The 14,386-nt window shown below is 48.6% G+C and overlaps 1 protein-coding gene across 3 annotated transcripts in view; it reads right to left on the bottom strand.

Moving 5' to 3' along the window:
• Positions 1-556: 556 nt before the first annotated feature.
• Positions 557-14,386, bottom strand: part of LOC119856209 (dynactin subunit 3-like) — a 29,506-nt gene continuing 15,676 nt past the window's right edge. The window contains exons 1-7 of one of the 3 annotated variants that reach the window (XM_038403470.2): positions 13,442-13,626; positions 12,701-12,785; positions 11,048-11,134; positions 9,671-9,754; positions 8,635-8,693; positions 2,092-2,151; positions 557-1,104 (exon numbers count right to left, since the gene is read on the bottom strand). In XM_038403470.2, the coding sequence (XP_038259398.1) occupies positions 1,015-1,104; positions 2,092-2,151; positions 8,635-8,693; positions 9,671-9,754; positions 11,048-11,134; positions 12,701-12,785; positions 13,442-13,531 (555 nt within the window). In that variant the 5' untranslated portion in view covers positions 13,532-13,626 and the 3' untranslated portion in view covers positions 557-1,014. Of the gene's footprint in view, positions 1,105-2,091; positions 2,152-8,634; positions 8,694-9,670; positions 9,755-11,047; positions 11,135-12,700; positions 12,906-13,441; positions 13,627-14,386 lie in introns of those variants that run through there. The other 2 variants (XM_038403469.2, XM_043514875.1) reach the window with 2 other exon arrangements.

Here is a 14,386-nt window from a genome sequence, read left to right as displayed (position 1 = left end):
GGACACCTTCCACATGCAGAGAGATCAATCAGACCGGGACTCTTCAGCTTGGAAAAGAGATGACTAAGGGGGGGGGGGGGAAGTGATTGAGGTCTATAAAATCATGACTGGGGTGGAGAAAGTACATCAGGAAGTGTTATTTACTCCTCCTCATATCACAAGAACTAGGGGTCACCAAATGAAATGAACAGGCAGCAAGTTTAAAACAAACAACAGGAAGTATTTCTTCACACAACACACAGCCAACCTGTGGAACTCTTTGCCAGAGGATGTTGTGAAGGCCAAGACTATAACAGGGTTCAAAAAAGAATTAGGTAAGTTCATGGAGGATAGGCAGGGATGGTGCCCCCAGCCTCTGTTTGTCAGACACTGGGAATGGGCAACCAGGGATGGATCACTTGATGATTCCCTGTTCTGTTCATTCCCTCTGGGGCACTGGTCACTGTCAGAAGACAGGATACTGGGCTAGGCTGACCATTGGTCTGATCCAGTATGGCCGTTCTTATGTTTTTACCATAACTCCAGAAGTTAGCAAAGAACAGCACGTGAGCCACAATGCAGTTAATGTCTGAGGATTTTATTCTGGTCCACAAGTTTAACAGATCCGTGTTTCCATCACATCCCAAACAGAGAGCTGAGCCGGGAGTTTTAAATAAATTAGAAGTCAAAAGTTATTTCACGGAAGTGCAAATCAGGAGGAGCGCAGACAGTCGAGTTCTAACAGGACGCCAGTCATCTGGCTTCATTTTTAAGAAAGTCAGGAGGGCAAAGTGCAGCCCCTGGGCCAAAAGTGGGTTACAAGAACTTGTGCAACCACTGGAAGCTACCTTCATCTTCCCTATGTAGGTGCAGCCCCCTGAGACGACAAGTCCCAGCATGCAGCACTCTGCTCCAAGCAGCCAGGCCAGAGCACTGCACACTGGAACCTGTGGTACCAGTACGGCTGCAATCCTCCCCAGTTCACCCAAGCCTGGGGCTGCCGGCTGCATTTCTCCTAGTGATACATCGCTGCCATCACTCTGCCATAGGCTTCACCTCTTTGGCCGCTTCCAGCTGCGTCAGCATTTCATCCCACTGGACAAACTGCTTAGACAGAAGCAGAGTCTGAAAAAGGCTTTTAAGGAAGAAGTGGTAGAACATGGCAAAGAATGTGGCAGCAAAGCCGAGGCTCCACGGTCCCGGAGAATGAACCCAGGAGACTCTCAGAAGCCTGACTGAGCTCTGCCGCTCTGTCAGACACCTGATTTGTACAGAAGTGAACACAACAGGCCTGGGGCCTCCGCCTCTACCCTGTGACGGGTAACAGCAGGGTCTGGGCTCATGCACCGCAGCAAGTAGAGAGCAAGCGATCAGATTCAAGCCCAGGGAAGCACTGTGCTGATCCTAAGGAGTCTCTCCCAGAGCTGGGATTTCAAGAGGCCCAAGACGACAGCGGGGCTTAGTACAGAGTCAGAATAGCCCACCTGATGCCCTAGAACTCCACGGCCTGCTCTCTATCCTGCCACACCACAGGAAGGAGGCCTAGGGCCTTCATTTGGGATCCACACTTCTCACTCTGAAAGCAGCAGAGCCAGGAAGTCTAATGTAGCTCAGGCAGGTGCTCTCAGTGATCAGCAGTCCAAACAACCCACCAGCTGACAGCTCCCCGTCCAGGATGGGCTCTGGGCAAGAAGCTGTCAGAATGGAGAGTGCAAACGTACAGGTTCTCCACTGTTGTGTTGAGACCAGCCTTTGTGAGGTCGTCAGGGCTCCTAGCCCAGCGTGAGCTTCTAGAGCTCCTCTCAGTGAGGGGGAGATCTAGACGCTCACTCACTGGGCTAGCTGGACCCTCAGGGCAGTATGAGCGCCTGGGTTCTCTGTCTGGTAACATGACACAGCGCTGTGTGTCACACACCAAACCGAGGATGCGCCATAGGGGACAGTACGATATGCAGACAGCTCTCCCTTTTCAAAAGCCAGGGGCTAGAACAGTTGGCTACCCAAGATATCCGACGGGCTGAAGAATTCTTAGAACGTCATTCTACCACTTAGTACAGCTATTTTCAGATTAACAATTGTCCTGGCTGGGCTGTGCCTGGGGTTAAAGGATACCATTTTATTGTAGTCTTCTAGGAGCACCCTGACGTTTTCAGTTACTGCTTCACACTGGTCCTGCAACAGGATGAGAGAGCTCAGTGAGCAGGCAATAAATGACATCCTGATCTGGATACAGCACTTTCCAGCTCCAAAGCATTTCAGAGCATTTATCCTCCCAGCCCCTGGGAGGAAGGCAACTATCCTAGGGAAACTGAGGCTGGGGGAAGAGCCTTAGCCCAGGTCAGTGCCTGGCTTAGCATCTGGCCATTCCAGGTTGTGATCAGGGGTTACTGCGGGAAAAGGACACTCAAATGAGGTGCAGGAAACCCCAAAGCACAGGAGCTAGCAGTACTGGACCGTCAATGGCAACATCTATGCTAATGCAGAGATAAGGCTGCTGGGCGAAATGTCATCCCTTGCAGAACACTGAGCTGAGCAAAACCCAAGCTTCTGAACCCCGGCAATGCTCAGGTTGCCCAGGCAACAACCTTAGCTCTGCCTCTTCCAGCAATGCCTCAGTACCACACACACATTCTGGGGGACCACCCAGACCAGCAAGGGGTTGTCACCACCTGCCTGTAACTTTGGGTGCCTTCTGGCTGTGCTGCTGTGGCTCAGAGCCCCGACACCACTAGCTAGCCTAAAAGCATAAGGTTCTCAACCCTAGCTTCCACCCACCTAGTTACTCCCTGCAGGGTGATCCACTAGCCCTTCTGGTCCCGAGCCACCCCCACCCCCTAATTCCATCTCCTCAAGTTCTTAACTACCATACACTCAGACTTTTCTCCTCTGGTTTGTCACTCCCGAAGGAGTGAAACCTGCCCCCAGTTATCACTTCACTTTGGTGCACACACTCTCCACAGTTTGCATACCAGAAACCTGCTTAGGGTAAAAGCAAAAAAGAATTTAACAGAAAATGCAGATCCAAAGATGAAATAGCAAGGAAAAGCAAAGTTATACAGAAAAGAGGTAGATGCAATCTGAGGCTTCACTTCTGTATTAGCTAAATTCTAGGGATGTTGATTATTCGCAGTTAACTCACATGATTAACTCAAAAATTAATCGCGATTAATCACTGTTAAACAATAGAATATCAATTGAAATTTATTAAATATTTTTGGATGGGTTTCTACATTTTCAAATATATCGATTTCAATGACAACACAACATTCAAAGTGCACAGTGCTCACTTTATATTATTTTTTATTACAAATATTTGTACTGTAAAAATGATAAAGAAATAGTATTTTTCAATTCACTTCATACAAGTACTATAATGCAACCTCTATCATGAAAGTGCAACTTACAAATGTGGGGGTTTTTCTGTTACATAACTGCACCCAAAAACGAAACACAGGCTCTAGCCCATTTTTTTTTTTTTACAAGTCCACTCAGTCCTATTTCTTGTTCAGCCAGTCGCTCAGACAAACAAGTCTGTTTATATTTACAGGCAATCATGCTGCCCGCTTCTTAATTACAATGTCACCTGAAAGTGAGAACAGGTGTTTGCATGGCACTTTTGTAGCTGGCGTCACAAGATATGTACACATCAGTTGCGCTAAAGTTTGATATGCCTCATCATGCTTCAGCCATCGTTCTAGAGGACATGCATCCATGCTGATGACATTCGTTGAAAAAAATAATGTGTTAATTTAATTTGTGACTGTACTCCTTGGGGGAGAATTGTATGTCTCCTGTTCTGCTTTACCCACATTCTGCCATATGTTTCATCTTATAGCAGTCTTGGATGATGACCCAGCACATGTTCACTTTCACTGCAAATCTGACAAATTGCAAAGAAGGTACCAATGTGAAATTTCTAAAGATAGCTACAGCACTCAACCCAAGATTTAAGAATCCGAAGTGCCTTCCAAAATTGAGAGAGATGAGGTGTGGAGCATGCTTTCAGAAGTCTTAAAAGAGCAACACTTTGATGTGGAAACTACAGAACCCAAACCACCAAAAGCGAAAATCAACCTTCTGCTGGTGGCATATGACTCACATGATGAAAATGAACATGCATCGGTCCGCACTGCTTTGGATCGTTATTGAGCAGAACCCATCATCCGCATGGATGCATGTCCCCTGGAATAGTGGTTGAAGCAATAAGGGACATATGAATCTTTAGCACATATGGCATGTAAATATCTTGCAACGGAGGCAGCATTATCTTCTGCAAATATAAACAAACTTGTTTGTCCGAGTGATTGGTGGAACAAGAAGTAGGACTAAGGAGACTTGTAGGTTCTAAAGTTTTACATTGTTTTATTTTTGAAGGCAGGTTTCTTTGTACATAATTCTACATTTGTAAGTTCAACTTTCATGATAAAGAGATTGCACTACAGTGATTGCATTAGGTGAACTGAAAAACGTTTTTTACAGTGCAAAAATTTGTAATAAAAAATATAAAGTGAGCATTGTCACTTTGTATTGTGTTGTAATTGAAATATATTTGAAAATGTAGAAAGCTTCCAAAAATATTTAAATAAATGGTATTCTATTGTTTAACATGATTAATTGTAATTAATTTTTTTAATCGCTTGACAGCCCTACTAAATTCCCATTTCTAGTACAAGTTATCGTGTCCTCGAGAGGATCCAGTCTCATACAGACAGCACCTGCTTAGATGCTGGCCCATGGTTTCTGGATAACCTTCACTTCAAACCCTCTTCCCTTTTAACAGGGTGTGTGTGGGTTCCCCCCCCACTCGCTCAGACTCTAGTAATAATTTATTGCTACACAGCAGAGCAGCGGTGAGAAGCGTGGGGGACCTCCCCCTGCTTCTACAGGGCTTGTCTGCACTTGAAACACTACAGCTGTACACAGAAGTGCTACAACTTCTGATGCGACCTATGCTGATGGGAGGGGTTCTCCCATTGGCGTAGTTAATCCACCTCCCTGGGAAGCTGTAGATAGGTCACTGACCTAGCACTGTCTAGACTGGGGGTTATGTCGGCTTCACTACACCGTTCCTTTTTAGTGTAGACCAGGCCTTAGTTTTCTAAGACCTAAGGATTTCTTTTCAGTTTCAGTGTCTTTCCATTAAACGTAATAGTCCCCATTGTCTTTCCCGAGGTTGTACAGTGCTAGATCCTTGCAGTTAGTTTCGCGAACAGCTAGCCTGTAACCCTCCCTGCCTGGCTACTTCACCTCCTGTTTTGAGGTGACGCTGCAGGTGCATACTAGGGCTTGTCTACACCTGAAATACTACAGTAGCACAGCTGCAGCATGGACAGTGCCTATGCTAATGGAAGGGGCTAGGTCAGCTTAACAACTTCACTCAGGGGTATGGATTTTCACACCCTCAGTGGCGTAAAATGGACTGACCTAACTCTTTAGTGCAGTCCAGGCCCTAGTTACAGTTACACTGTTCTACACACACAAAACCATTACATGTGTATATATCACTTCATGACCATCATGTTCAGACCATCACAAGCTTCCATAAAAGACCTTACTTGACACACATTTCTCACAGTAACACTGTATACAACCAGTTAATTCACTTGCTTATTCTTTGGGGTTCAGGCCCCTGTTCTCTCCTGGGGGGCCTGGACCTTGATGGTCACAAAAAGCCCATTTACTCTTACGCACAGGATGCCATCTAGAAATACTGAAGGAGAAAAAGGCTGCCCCATGTCACCTTCTCTCTCCTCTTTTCAAGCAATACCTCAGTAGCACACACTCATACTGGTCCTTGGCACTGTAAGATTCCAGAGGTTCCAGATCCTGACATACACTCACATGCTTAGACCTGGTCTACACTAGAAAACTAGGTTGGTTTAACTACATTGAGCAGGTATGAGAAAAATCCACCTCCAAGTGATGCAGTTCAGCTGACCTAACCTGCAGCGTAGCCAGCGCTAAGTCATCAGAATTCTTTCATCAGCTGAGCTACTGCCTCTTGGGAGGTGGATTCCCCTTGCCAATGGGAGAACCCTTCCCGGCAGCATAGGTCGTATCTACACCGAAGAACGACAGCAGCGCCTCCGCAGTGCTTCAAGTGCCAACAAGCCTTAGCCAGCTCCTCAAAAGAAGAGCACAAGTGTACAATTTAAGAACCATTTCTCAGCCTTTTACAATTCCCTTAAACCTACTCATCGGGGACCATCTCATTTCACTTATCCATCAAGAAGGCATTAGAACCTTCTCACTCCCCCTCACTGCTGACATCCTGTACTAGAAAAGCCCCTTGCCCTGCTATTGACATAACCTACACAATACAATTGTGCATAGAAATTATGTACACTGCATCCTGAAGGTACCCACACGTACCACAGGGTGCAAAACACAGATCTCTTATCACAATCACAGCTCTGCCATGCACCTCAAAGGAATCCACACACATCCTCAGGCTCAGTTACTGCCCCCACCATTTAGTGAAGTTCCACCTCATACTGATTGCAGCTGGAGTGCATCCAAATACTTCTCAGTAGCCACTGCCAGCTCCGAGGAACATCAGGAAGGTGGTGTGGGCAGCTTCTTTTGTCCTTTTAACAGTGTTTGATGGAATCCTGTGGCTGAGTGCGACTGGGCTGTAACACGAGGTGAAGAGCTCATACATTTCAGCAGTTGTGGGGTTGGCAGAGTAAAGGTGTGTGTTCTAATGGGGTATATTGGGACACTGCTGAAAGAGGGCAGAGCTAAGCCCACATGGGCACCTATAACTGGGCACTTCCTGGTTTTCAGGCTGCGGAGTTTTGCTCAGCTTGCTGTTCTGCAAGGGGATGACGGAATTCCCTAGTGGTTTTAAACAAAAGGTATGTTGTCGGTAGGAGCTAGTGGTCATTTAGGCAGTTGTAGGTATCACATCCTGCAATCAGCATTCTGAGCCAGCTGTCCCTGTCTCCCCTCATCTCCACATATACTAGCTGCACCCCACCAGCCCTGCTACAGCACACCTCCCAAACCATGCTCCTAACCCCTTCAAGGTGTTCCCTACTCCAACCCAGCCCTCCCGACTAAACCAGGCCTCCTATCCAGGAAAGCATCTCCCTGAAGGTTTCATTCCCTAGTCTACAAACACTTCTGTTTCCATTACTTCCCTCGCCTATAACCCAGCTCACATGCAGTACCTGGAGCAAAGGGCAACTACAGTACAGTGGGATAGGGTTGGGAACACTGACAGAGCTGGGGCGGGGAGAGGAGGGGGCGCTGCAGGGCATTGGGGTGCACTGGCAAAGCAGTTAAGATAAACTGGCAGAGGTAGGGGGTGCTGTACCTCCTACACCTGACCCCCCAAACTCTTGCCTCCCCTACCATCCATCCGTATTTATTCCACTCCCTATAACTTCCCCCACTGCAGCCCCAAACCCGTCTCCCTCTATTTCTCCATCCCCAGACACCTCTCCCTTCCCAGGAAGCCTTCACCTGTCTAATTCCCCACAAAATAAAATTGCCTCCCATAATTCACAAATTATAGCAATCTCCAGTCACTCAGTCCAAAACTACTTTTAACCTAGGTGGGGGCTTGTGATGATTTATCCTTCATTATGTTAATTGAAGGGTGAGTTCACAGCTGTCAACAGGTCTGAGATTCACCCGTTATTAGTACCGCTCTGTTTAACAGCACAAAGAAGCAAAAGGAATTTTTTTTTATTTTTGGGGGGGAGGGGCAGCTGTAATTCAGGAACCTCTCCGTCAAATGATTCCAAACGTGGGTCACCACTTACCCTGCACCTTGCCGAGACACACCAAATTTCAGAGACATGCAACTAAGCATGTTAATTTTACAGGACTTGGAAAGGTCGACCTTCAAGCAGATGTTGTGACACAACCTGAACTGTAAGTGGCGCTGCCACACCACTATAATATTTGACTGCCTCCCTCTCGCTGCACCCTTTGTATATGGCTCATCTCCCCAAAGCGCAAGTGTTTTGGGACAGCGACCCTCGTGCACTCTGTACAGTTCCTACACAACAGGACTTGAGCAAGGCCACCAGGTGCTACTGTAACTACTACAAAATGTAGACTGCACTAGTGGCCACATGCCCCAACTGGGATCAGGGTCTTACTGGGCTAGGCAGTCTACAGACACAGTCAGGGAATGACCCACCCAAGGAGCCTAAGATTGCAAAAGAGAGACACCCTAATTCGGAGGTACAGAACTGGGGGAAGAGACAAAGGAGCTAGTAACAGGAACACACCAGGGTACAAGGATGAATGGTTTGGGGAGTAGACACTGGTCTAGGACTCATGAGCTCTGGGTTCACTTCCCATCTCTGCCCCTAACTTCCTGTGTGATGCTGGGCTGGTCACTTCACCTCTCCATGCCTGTTACCCTCTCTCTAATGTAGAAATGTTACTCAGTTAAATTCACTGCAGTTTTTAAAAAGCCACCCAAAGCTATTTGTTCACTGAGATGTTCCTGAGCAGAGATCTAATCTGACTCCTGGCAAATTCCATGATTTGGACAAACTGTAAACAATATTGATAATCTTAACTAGAGTGGCTCTAGTCTGTGCTACTAATTACCCCATCCTTGTCCACAAATTACCTACAGTTAACAAAAGGCCCCATCCCTGCCCACTGAAGATTAACCATAAGTATTCACTCTACCTGCTGCTGTATGTGGATTTGAGCAAGTCGCTGCAGTTTGGCAGCATGGTCAGGAGCAGCTGCAAAGCACACAGAACAAATGTCAGTCACCGCTTAGTTTTTACATCTAGGAAACTGCAGTTACCAAAGTAGAGACGACTGTGTAAGAGAATATCTAAAATGTTTCTATTGGGATTAATTTAATACACTTTGTCAGAGGAAGCACATTACAGCTCAGAATGCCCTGAAGATAAATACTGCTGGCCACCATACCACCACTGGTTACTGCCACTTTACTGCAAAATAAGTGAAATGCCAACATTTTAGTTGTTAGTGTATACGCTGATCCAAACCAACTGAAAACAACTTTCCAAAGTCACCCCTCTGCTGCTTCTGGGGCTATGAGATATGGGTCCCAAGCTGAGGATTAGATGCCCAAGAGACTTGTATGAAGCATGCAACTGGATTACTATATGTGGATATTATTGATAAGAAACTGCATGGAGACTACAGAGACCTCACCATGCACGGGGAAGGGATACTCAGTGAACAGGAAGCTACATCTTAGAATGGAGACTTTCTACTAAGTATTTCCCTATAAGATTCTAAGGATTCTATAAAGTGTGCATCTGTTGGCCTCCATTTTCTCTCATAATTACACTGGCTCACTGGACCAGCATCTCAGGAATATTTAACAGTCCAGCAAGTATAGCATGGCCTTGATGTCACTTAAATTCAGCCTCCCTGAACAGTGGGAGAATCGCAGCCAGGAGAATACATTCAAGCCCATGTTGCTGAAGAGGACAGCCATGCCACATTCTGCATTTGTTCTGCATGCTGCTGCACTGCTTTAGCCTTCTTCAACTGCACACTCTTCAGAGTTGGAAACTCTTACAATGGTTTCTGGTTATTTGAGGCAGACAGCTAGAGAACTTTTAAAAACAGCATTTCCACACTCTCCTCAGCATGAAGAGTAACAGAAGAGAGGCCACACTGGTCTTCGCTAACAGCAAGACAGCAGCTATGAAAAGGTAGCTTGCAGATGAGCATGAGTTACCTTTGATGTGTGCACTGTCCAAGAACGGCTGGAGGTTGTTCACCTGTTCCAGAAGGGCGGCTTGGGAAAGAATAAACTGCTCCTCTGGTTTAAAAGACACAGAAGGAGAAGTTTAAGTCAAACACTATTTCAGCTTTCCACAGATGAGAAAAAATAAGTTGATTAATTGGCCTGGTTCAGCTTCCCCTTCTCAGAAGGCAATCAAACCTACATGCAGCAGAAAGACTTCACCACAATGATACTTGGCGTTACTATCGCACCTTTCAACCAATGATCTCTGTGCCTTTCGCAAACATCCCCCACCCTTTTCTGGGGTAGGTATTATCAGATGGGGAAACAGAAGCTCAAAGGCAGCACACAGTACATAAAGGGAAGAACCAGGAGCAGAAGCCAGGATGTTCCTCGTTAAGCTAGTGATGGAAAAGGCACATGCTCTTTGCTCTTTCATTGGCTCAGTTGTTGAGCCCCCTTAAAAGTCAACCTCATGGCTCCGACTCTCCCTCACTTACACCAGTATGAATCGGGGAAAACGCCACTGGAGACAATGGAGTTACACACGCCTACCACAGGAGAGGGGCGACTCAGGTCCCCTGTGAGAGAGCTGGGCAGGGCTACAAGCTCAAGGTATGAATACTTAATGCACATCACAGTATATATACTTAACTGCTGTTATGAACACTATTATTACAGCAACAGTTGCTAGACTTAGGGCAGCAATTCCCCACACAAGCTTCTGACCAAAGACTAGACAGACTCAGAGGGAGTCAAGGTCACTCGTCACTCATTCAGGGAAGGCGTTCGATAGCAAGAAAAGCGCCCCTCATTCAGGAACAAGCTCCACGGTGCCAGTTGCATTCCAAGTGCTTGCTAGGGAGCCAGAGACTGGGGACTGAACCAGGCTAGTTCTTCTCTATGCAATTCATACTGTAGTTTCTCCATTTCTGATCTTTTATTGAAGCATTAGCCAGTTTACAGCGGAAGACTAGAGGCCAAGTGAGGCATTTCTGTTCTAAACCCATGATTAGGAGATTAAAAGAACTGTATTCAATTAAAATCCCACCCCCCCACCCCAACTTGTCTTGTGAGCTTTTGGGGAATGAGCATACTCCTTCCATTTCATGACAGGTTTCAGAGTAGCAGCCGTGTTACTCTGTATTCGCAAAAAGAAAAGGAGTACTTGTGGCACCTTAGAGACTAAAATTTATTTGAGCATAAGCTTTCGTGAGCTACAGCTCACTTCATCGGATGCATTCAGCGGAATGCACTGAATGCATCCGATGAAGTGAGCTGTAGCTCACGAAAGCTTATGCTCAAATACATTTGTTAGTCTCTACGGTGCCACAAGTACTCCTTTTCTTCTTCCATTTCATGACGTACCTGCTAAGATGAACTGCAGTTTCATGGCATCGGGAACAGCCATTCGATCAATGTACTGAGGATCCAGGTATTTTATTAAATCTTCAACTAAGATCAGAAGTAGGTGACAGGGAAGGAGAAGAAGAGAAGTGATTAGTTCTGGAAGTACTGCCTGTCACAATTTCCTACTTAGTAAAAGATTCTGTTAAAAAGAATCAGCAGCTACAGTATTTCTACAGCACCATGAACTTACACAGCATTTTATAGAACACCTGAAAGACACTCGGCCTCAAAGAGCTTACAAATCTGAGCCGGCTAACTGTATTAGACCACAATTCAGATGTACCAAGATGCAGAGGCATCCTCTGTGGGGGATCGGAGAGGAATGGCTTTTGATTCAACAGTACAAAGTCGCTGCTGCACCAAGCCCATAAGTTTCCTTGTTTGATTTTATTTTAAAAGTGTGGTACACACATGGCCTAATGCCAATATGCACCCGTTATTTACAGAAGGTCCCACTAACCTGCTAAGTATCACATTAGCAAATTTTAAATTCAACTGCAGAATTCACAGTTCATTCTTTAAAGGGAGGGCACAGAGTGCTCCCTTTCCATCATGTGGCCTGCTACTTTCCCTGCCCTCTGAAATGTCTTTCCTTTACACACACAAGTCTTGCTTTCTGAAGCTGGCTGAGGGTGTGCTGAAGTGGCACTACCATGTCCTTTCCAGGCACAGCATGCCGTTTCTGTGACATCTCTCCTCTGTTACAAAAATGCCAAGGTTACTTGCAATCGAAGTTGTCCTTAATAAACCCAACAGGGAGAAATAAGCTCCAATGCCAGTGAGAAGTCAGAGCCCATAATTTTCTGCAAGTGGACATACACTGAACATGTACTACCCCTTGCTGATGACACCATGCCTGATGGGCTGCAGATTTCTAGGAGGATCTGATCACAGTGAATATAGGTGCAGACTTCTTCTGGCACCAGTGAGTGCTCAACCCCCATTCTGCCCCCAGCCCTGCCCTGATTCCACCCTGCATCACCCCCATTCCCCAAAGTCCCTACCCCAACTCAGCCTCCTCCCTGCCCCTCTTCTGACTCCTTCCCCAAATCCCCACCCCTGCCTCTTCCCCGCCTCCTACCCTGAGTGCACCATGTTCCCGTTCCTCCCCCCTCCCTCATGGAGCTTGCTACAGCTGTTTGGCAGCAGCAAGCAGTGGGAAGTAGGCAGAAGAGCAGGATGGGGCACGCTCAGGGGAAGAGGCGAGGCAGGAAGCTTGGCTGCTGGTGGATGCAGAGCACCCACTAATTTTTCCACATGGGTGCTCCAGCCCCAGAGCATGCATGGGGTCGGTGCCTATGACAGTGGATAGCATACACAGTCCTAGGGAAGGAATAAAGCTGAAATCTTAGGTTTTAGACCTTGGATACCAAAACACCTTACTCTCACCTCTCAAGAGGTGCACTGCACTCCAGAGAGATGCCAGCTTGCCTACTCAGTCATAATTAGCTCCTTGGGAGGCAAATTAAGGTGGCTTTTAAACCCACTGCAAAACACACCTCAGATGATCTCAGACAGGCCACCCAACAAGACCACCACTTAAAATACAATTTGGATCTAAAGCCTGGGGGTAAAAAAGAAACAACACACAAATGCTGGATGAATACTTACTTTTCTTATACAAAATTTTAATCCTCTCTCTTTTGCTTGCAACGGTCCCCAAAGCCACCTGAACTTTCACCAAGCCATCTGCTGCCTGGACGGCAAGAGAGGGTATAAACCAAACAGCCATTAAGTGACGCTTCTAGGATCCCACAACCAGACGGTCAGGAACAGACCAGCAGAGACGGGAGAGGAAATGTCTGTTTAAAACGGTCTCCGTGACTAACGTTCACACGCAGCCTAGTTCAAGGAGCGGCCCGAACGGTCACGTGACGTCGCGAGGGGCTGCTAAGCAGAGCCCGTGTTGCACCCCAGAGGGGGCTGCAATTCAGAAGTACACGAAGCCGCCCCGAGCTAGGCCGCCCCTCGGGGCATCGGGACGAAAGGCCCCGCACTAGCCCTCCCGCCCGCCGTGCGGGGCCTGCCCCCGGCCGGGGAGCAGCGCTCGGGGCAGGAGCGGAGGAGAAGAACCCGCAGCCGGGGGGGGGGGGGGGCGCCATGGCCGCGCTGCTGAAGGAACCAACGGCCAGAGCTTGGCGCCCCCCCACGAGCCCCCCGGGCCAGTCCCCCCCGGCGCTGCTGCCGGGCAACGCGGAGGCTGGAGCCACCTGCCCCTGGAGCGGCTCAAGGCCCCGAGCCGCAGGGCCCTGGACGCTCCCCTGGCGGGGGGAGCCGCTCCCCGGCTGGGCCCCGCTGCGGGGGTCCCACACAGGCGGGGGGGGAGCTAGGGGCCCGTCCCCCCCCCCACACCTTGCGCGGCTCCACCGGGGCCGCCCCGGCCCCGAACACCCGCCGCTCCAGCGCCTCCAGCCGGCCCTGCAGGCCCCCGATCGCCGCCATCTTGTCAACACCCGGCAGGCCGGAAGCGGGGGCGGGACTTCTCCGTGACAGGAGCCAATTGAACGCGGCCTCTCCCGAACCCAGCGGCGAAGGCGGGGGCCCATGACCCGGAAGTGGTTAATTTAAACCGACCGAGTTGCCATGGAGACGGTGTGTCCCGGCCGGCCCTGCGCTCGGGGCCGCGCCGGTGCTGGGGTCACGTGACGGGGCCAGTTCGCGGGCGCCGCTCAGGGCCGGGTGTGGCGGGGCCGGGCGAAGCGTCGCCAGGGGGCCAGGAGAGGGGCCTGCGCGAGCGTGACGGGTGGGGAGGGGGCGAATCCGGAAGTGTTGTTTACTCCGTCTCAGGACACAAGCGCTAGGGGGCGCCCCAGGCAGCGGGTTCAAAACAGAGGACGGGAAGTATTCCTTCAGCCAGCGCACCGTCAACCTGCGGAACTCCTTGCCGGAGGATGTTGTGAAGGCCGAGACTATAACAGGGCTCAAAAAAGAGCTAGATCGGTTCATGGAGGATCGGTCCATCAATGGCTATTAGCCAGGATGGGCAGGGCTGGTGTCCCTAGCCTCTGTTTGCCAGAAGCTGGGAATGAGCGACGGGGATGGATCCCTGGATGATTCTCTGGTCTGTTCATTCGCTCTGGGGCACCTGGCATTGGCCACTGTAGGGAGACAGGACCCTGGGCTAGATGGACCTTGGGTCTGACCCAGTATGGCCGTTCTTAAGTTCTAAAAGGAACCCACTCCACAGGTATCGGGTGTAGCCGTGTTAGTCTGCATCCACAAGAACAACGAGGACTCCAGTGGCACCTTAAAGACTAATTAATAGATTTATTTGGGCCTAAGCTTTCGTGGGTCAAA

Source organism: Dermochelys coriacea, chromosome 5, assembly GCF_009764565.3.
Source record: "Dermochelys coriacea isolate rDerCor1 chromosome 5, rDerCor1.pri.v4, whole genome shotgun sequence".
Classification (NCBI taxonomy): domain Eukaryota; kingdom Metazoa; phylum Chordata; order Testudines; family Dermochelyidae; genus Dermochelys; species Dermochelys coriacea.
This window is presented reverse-complemented; position numbering and strand designations above follow the sequence as displayed.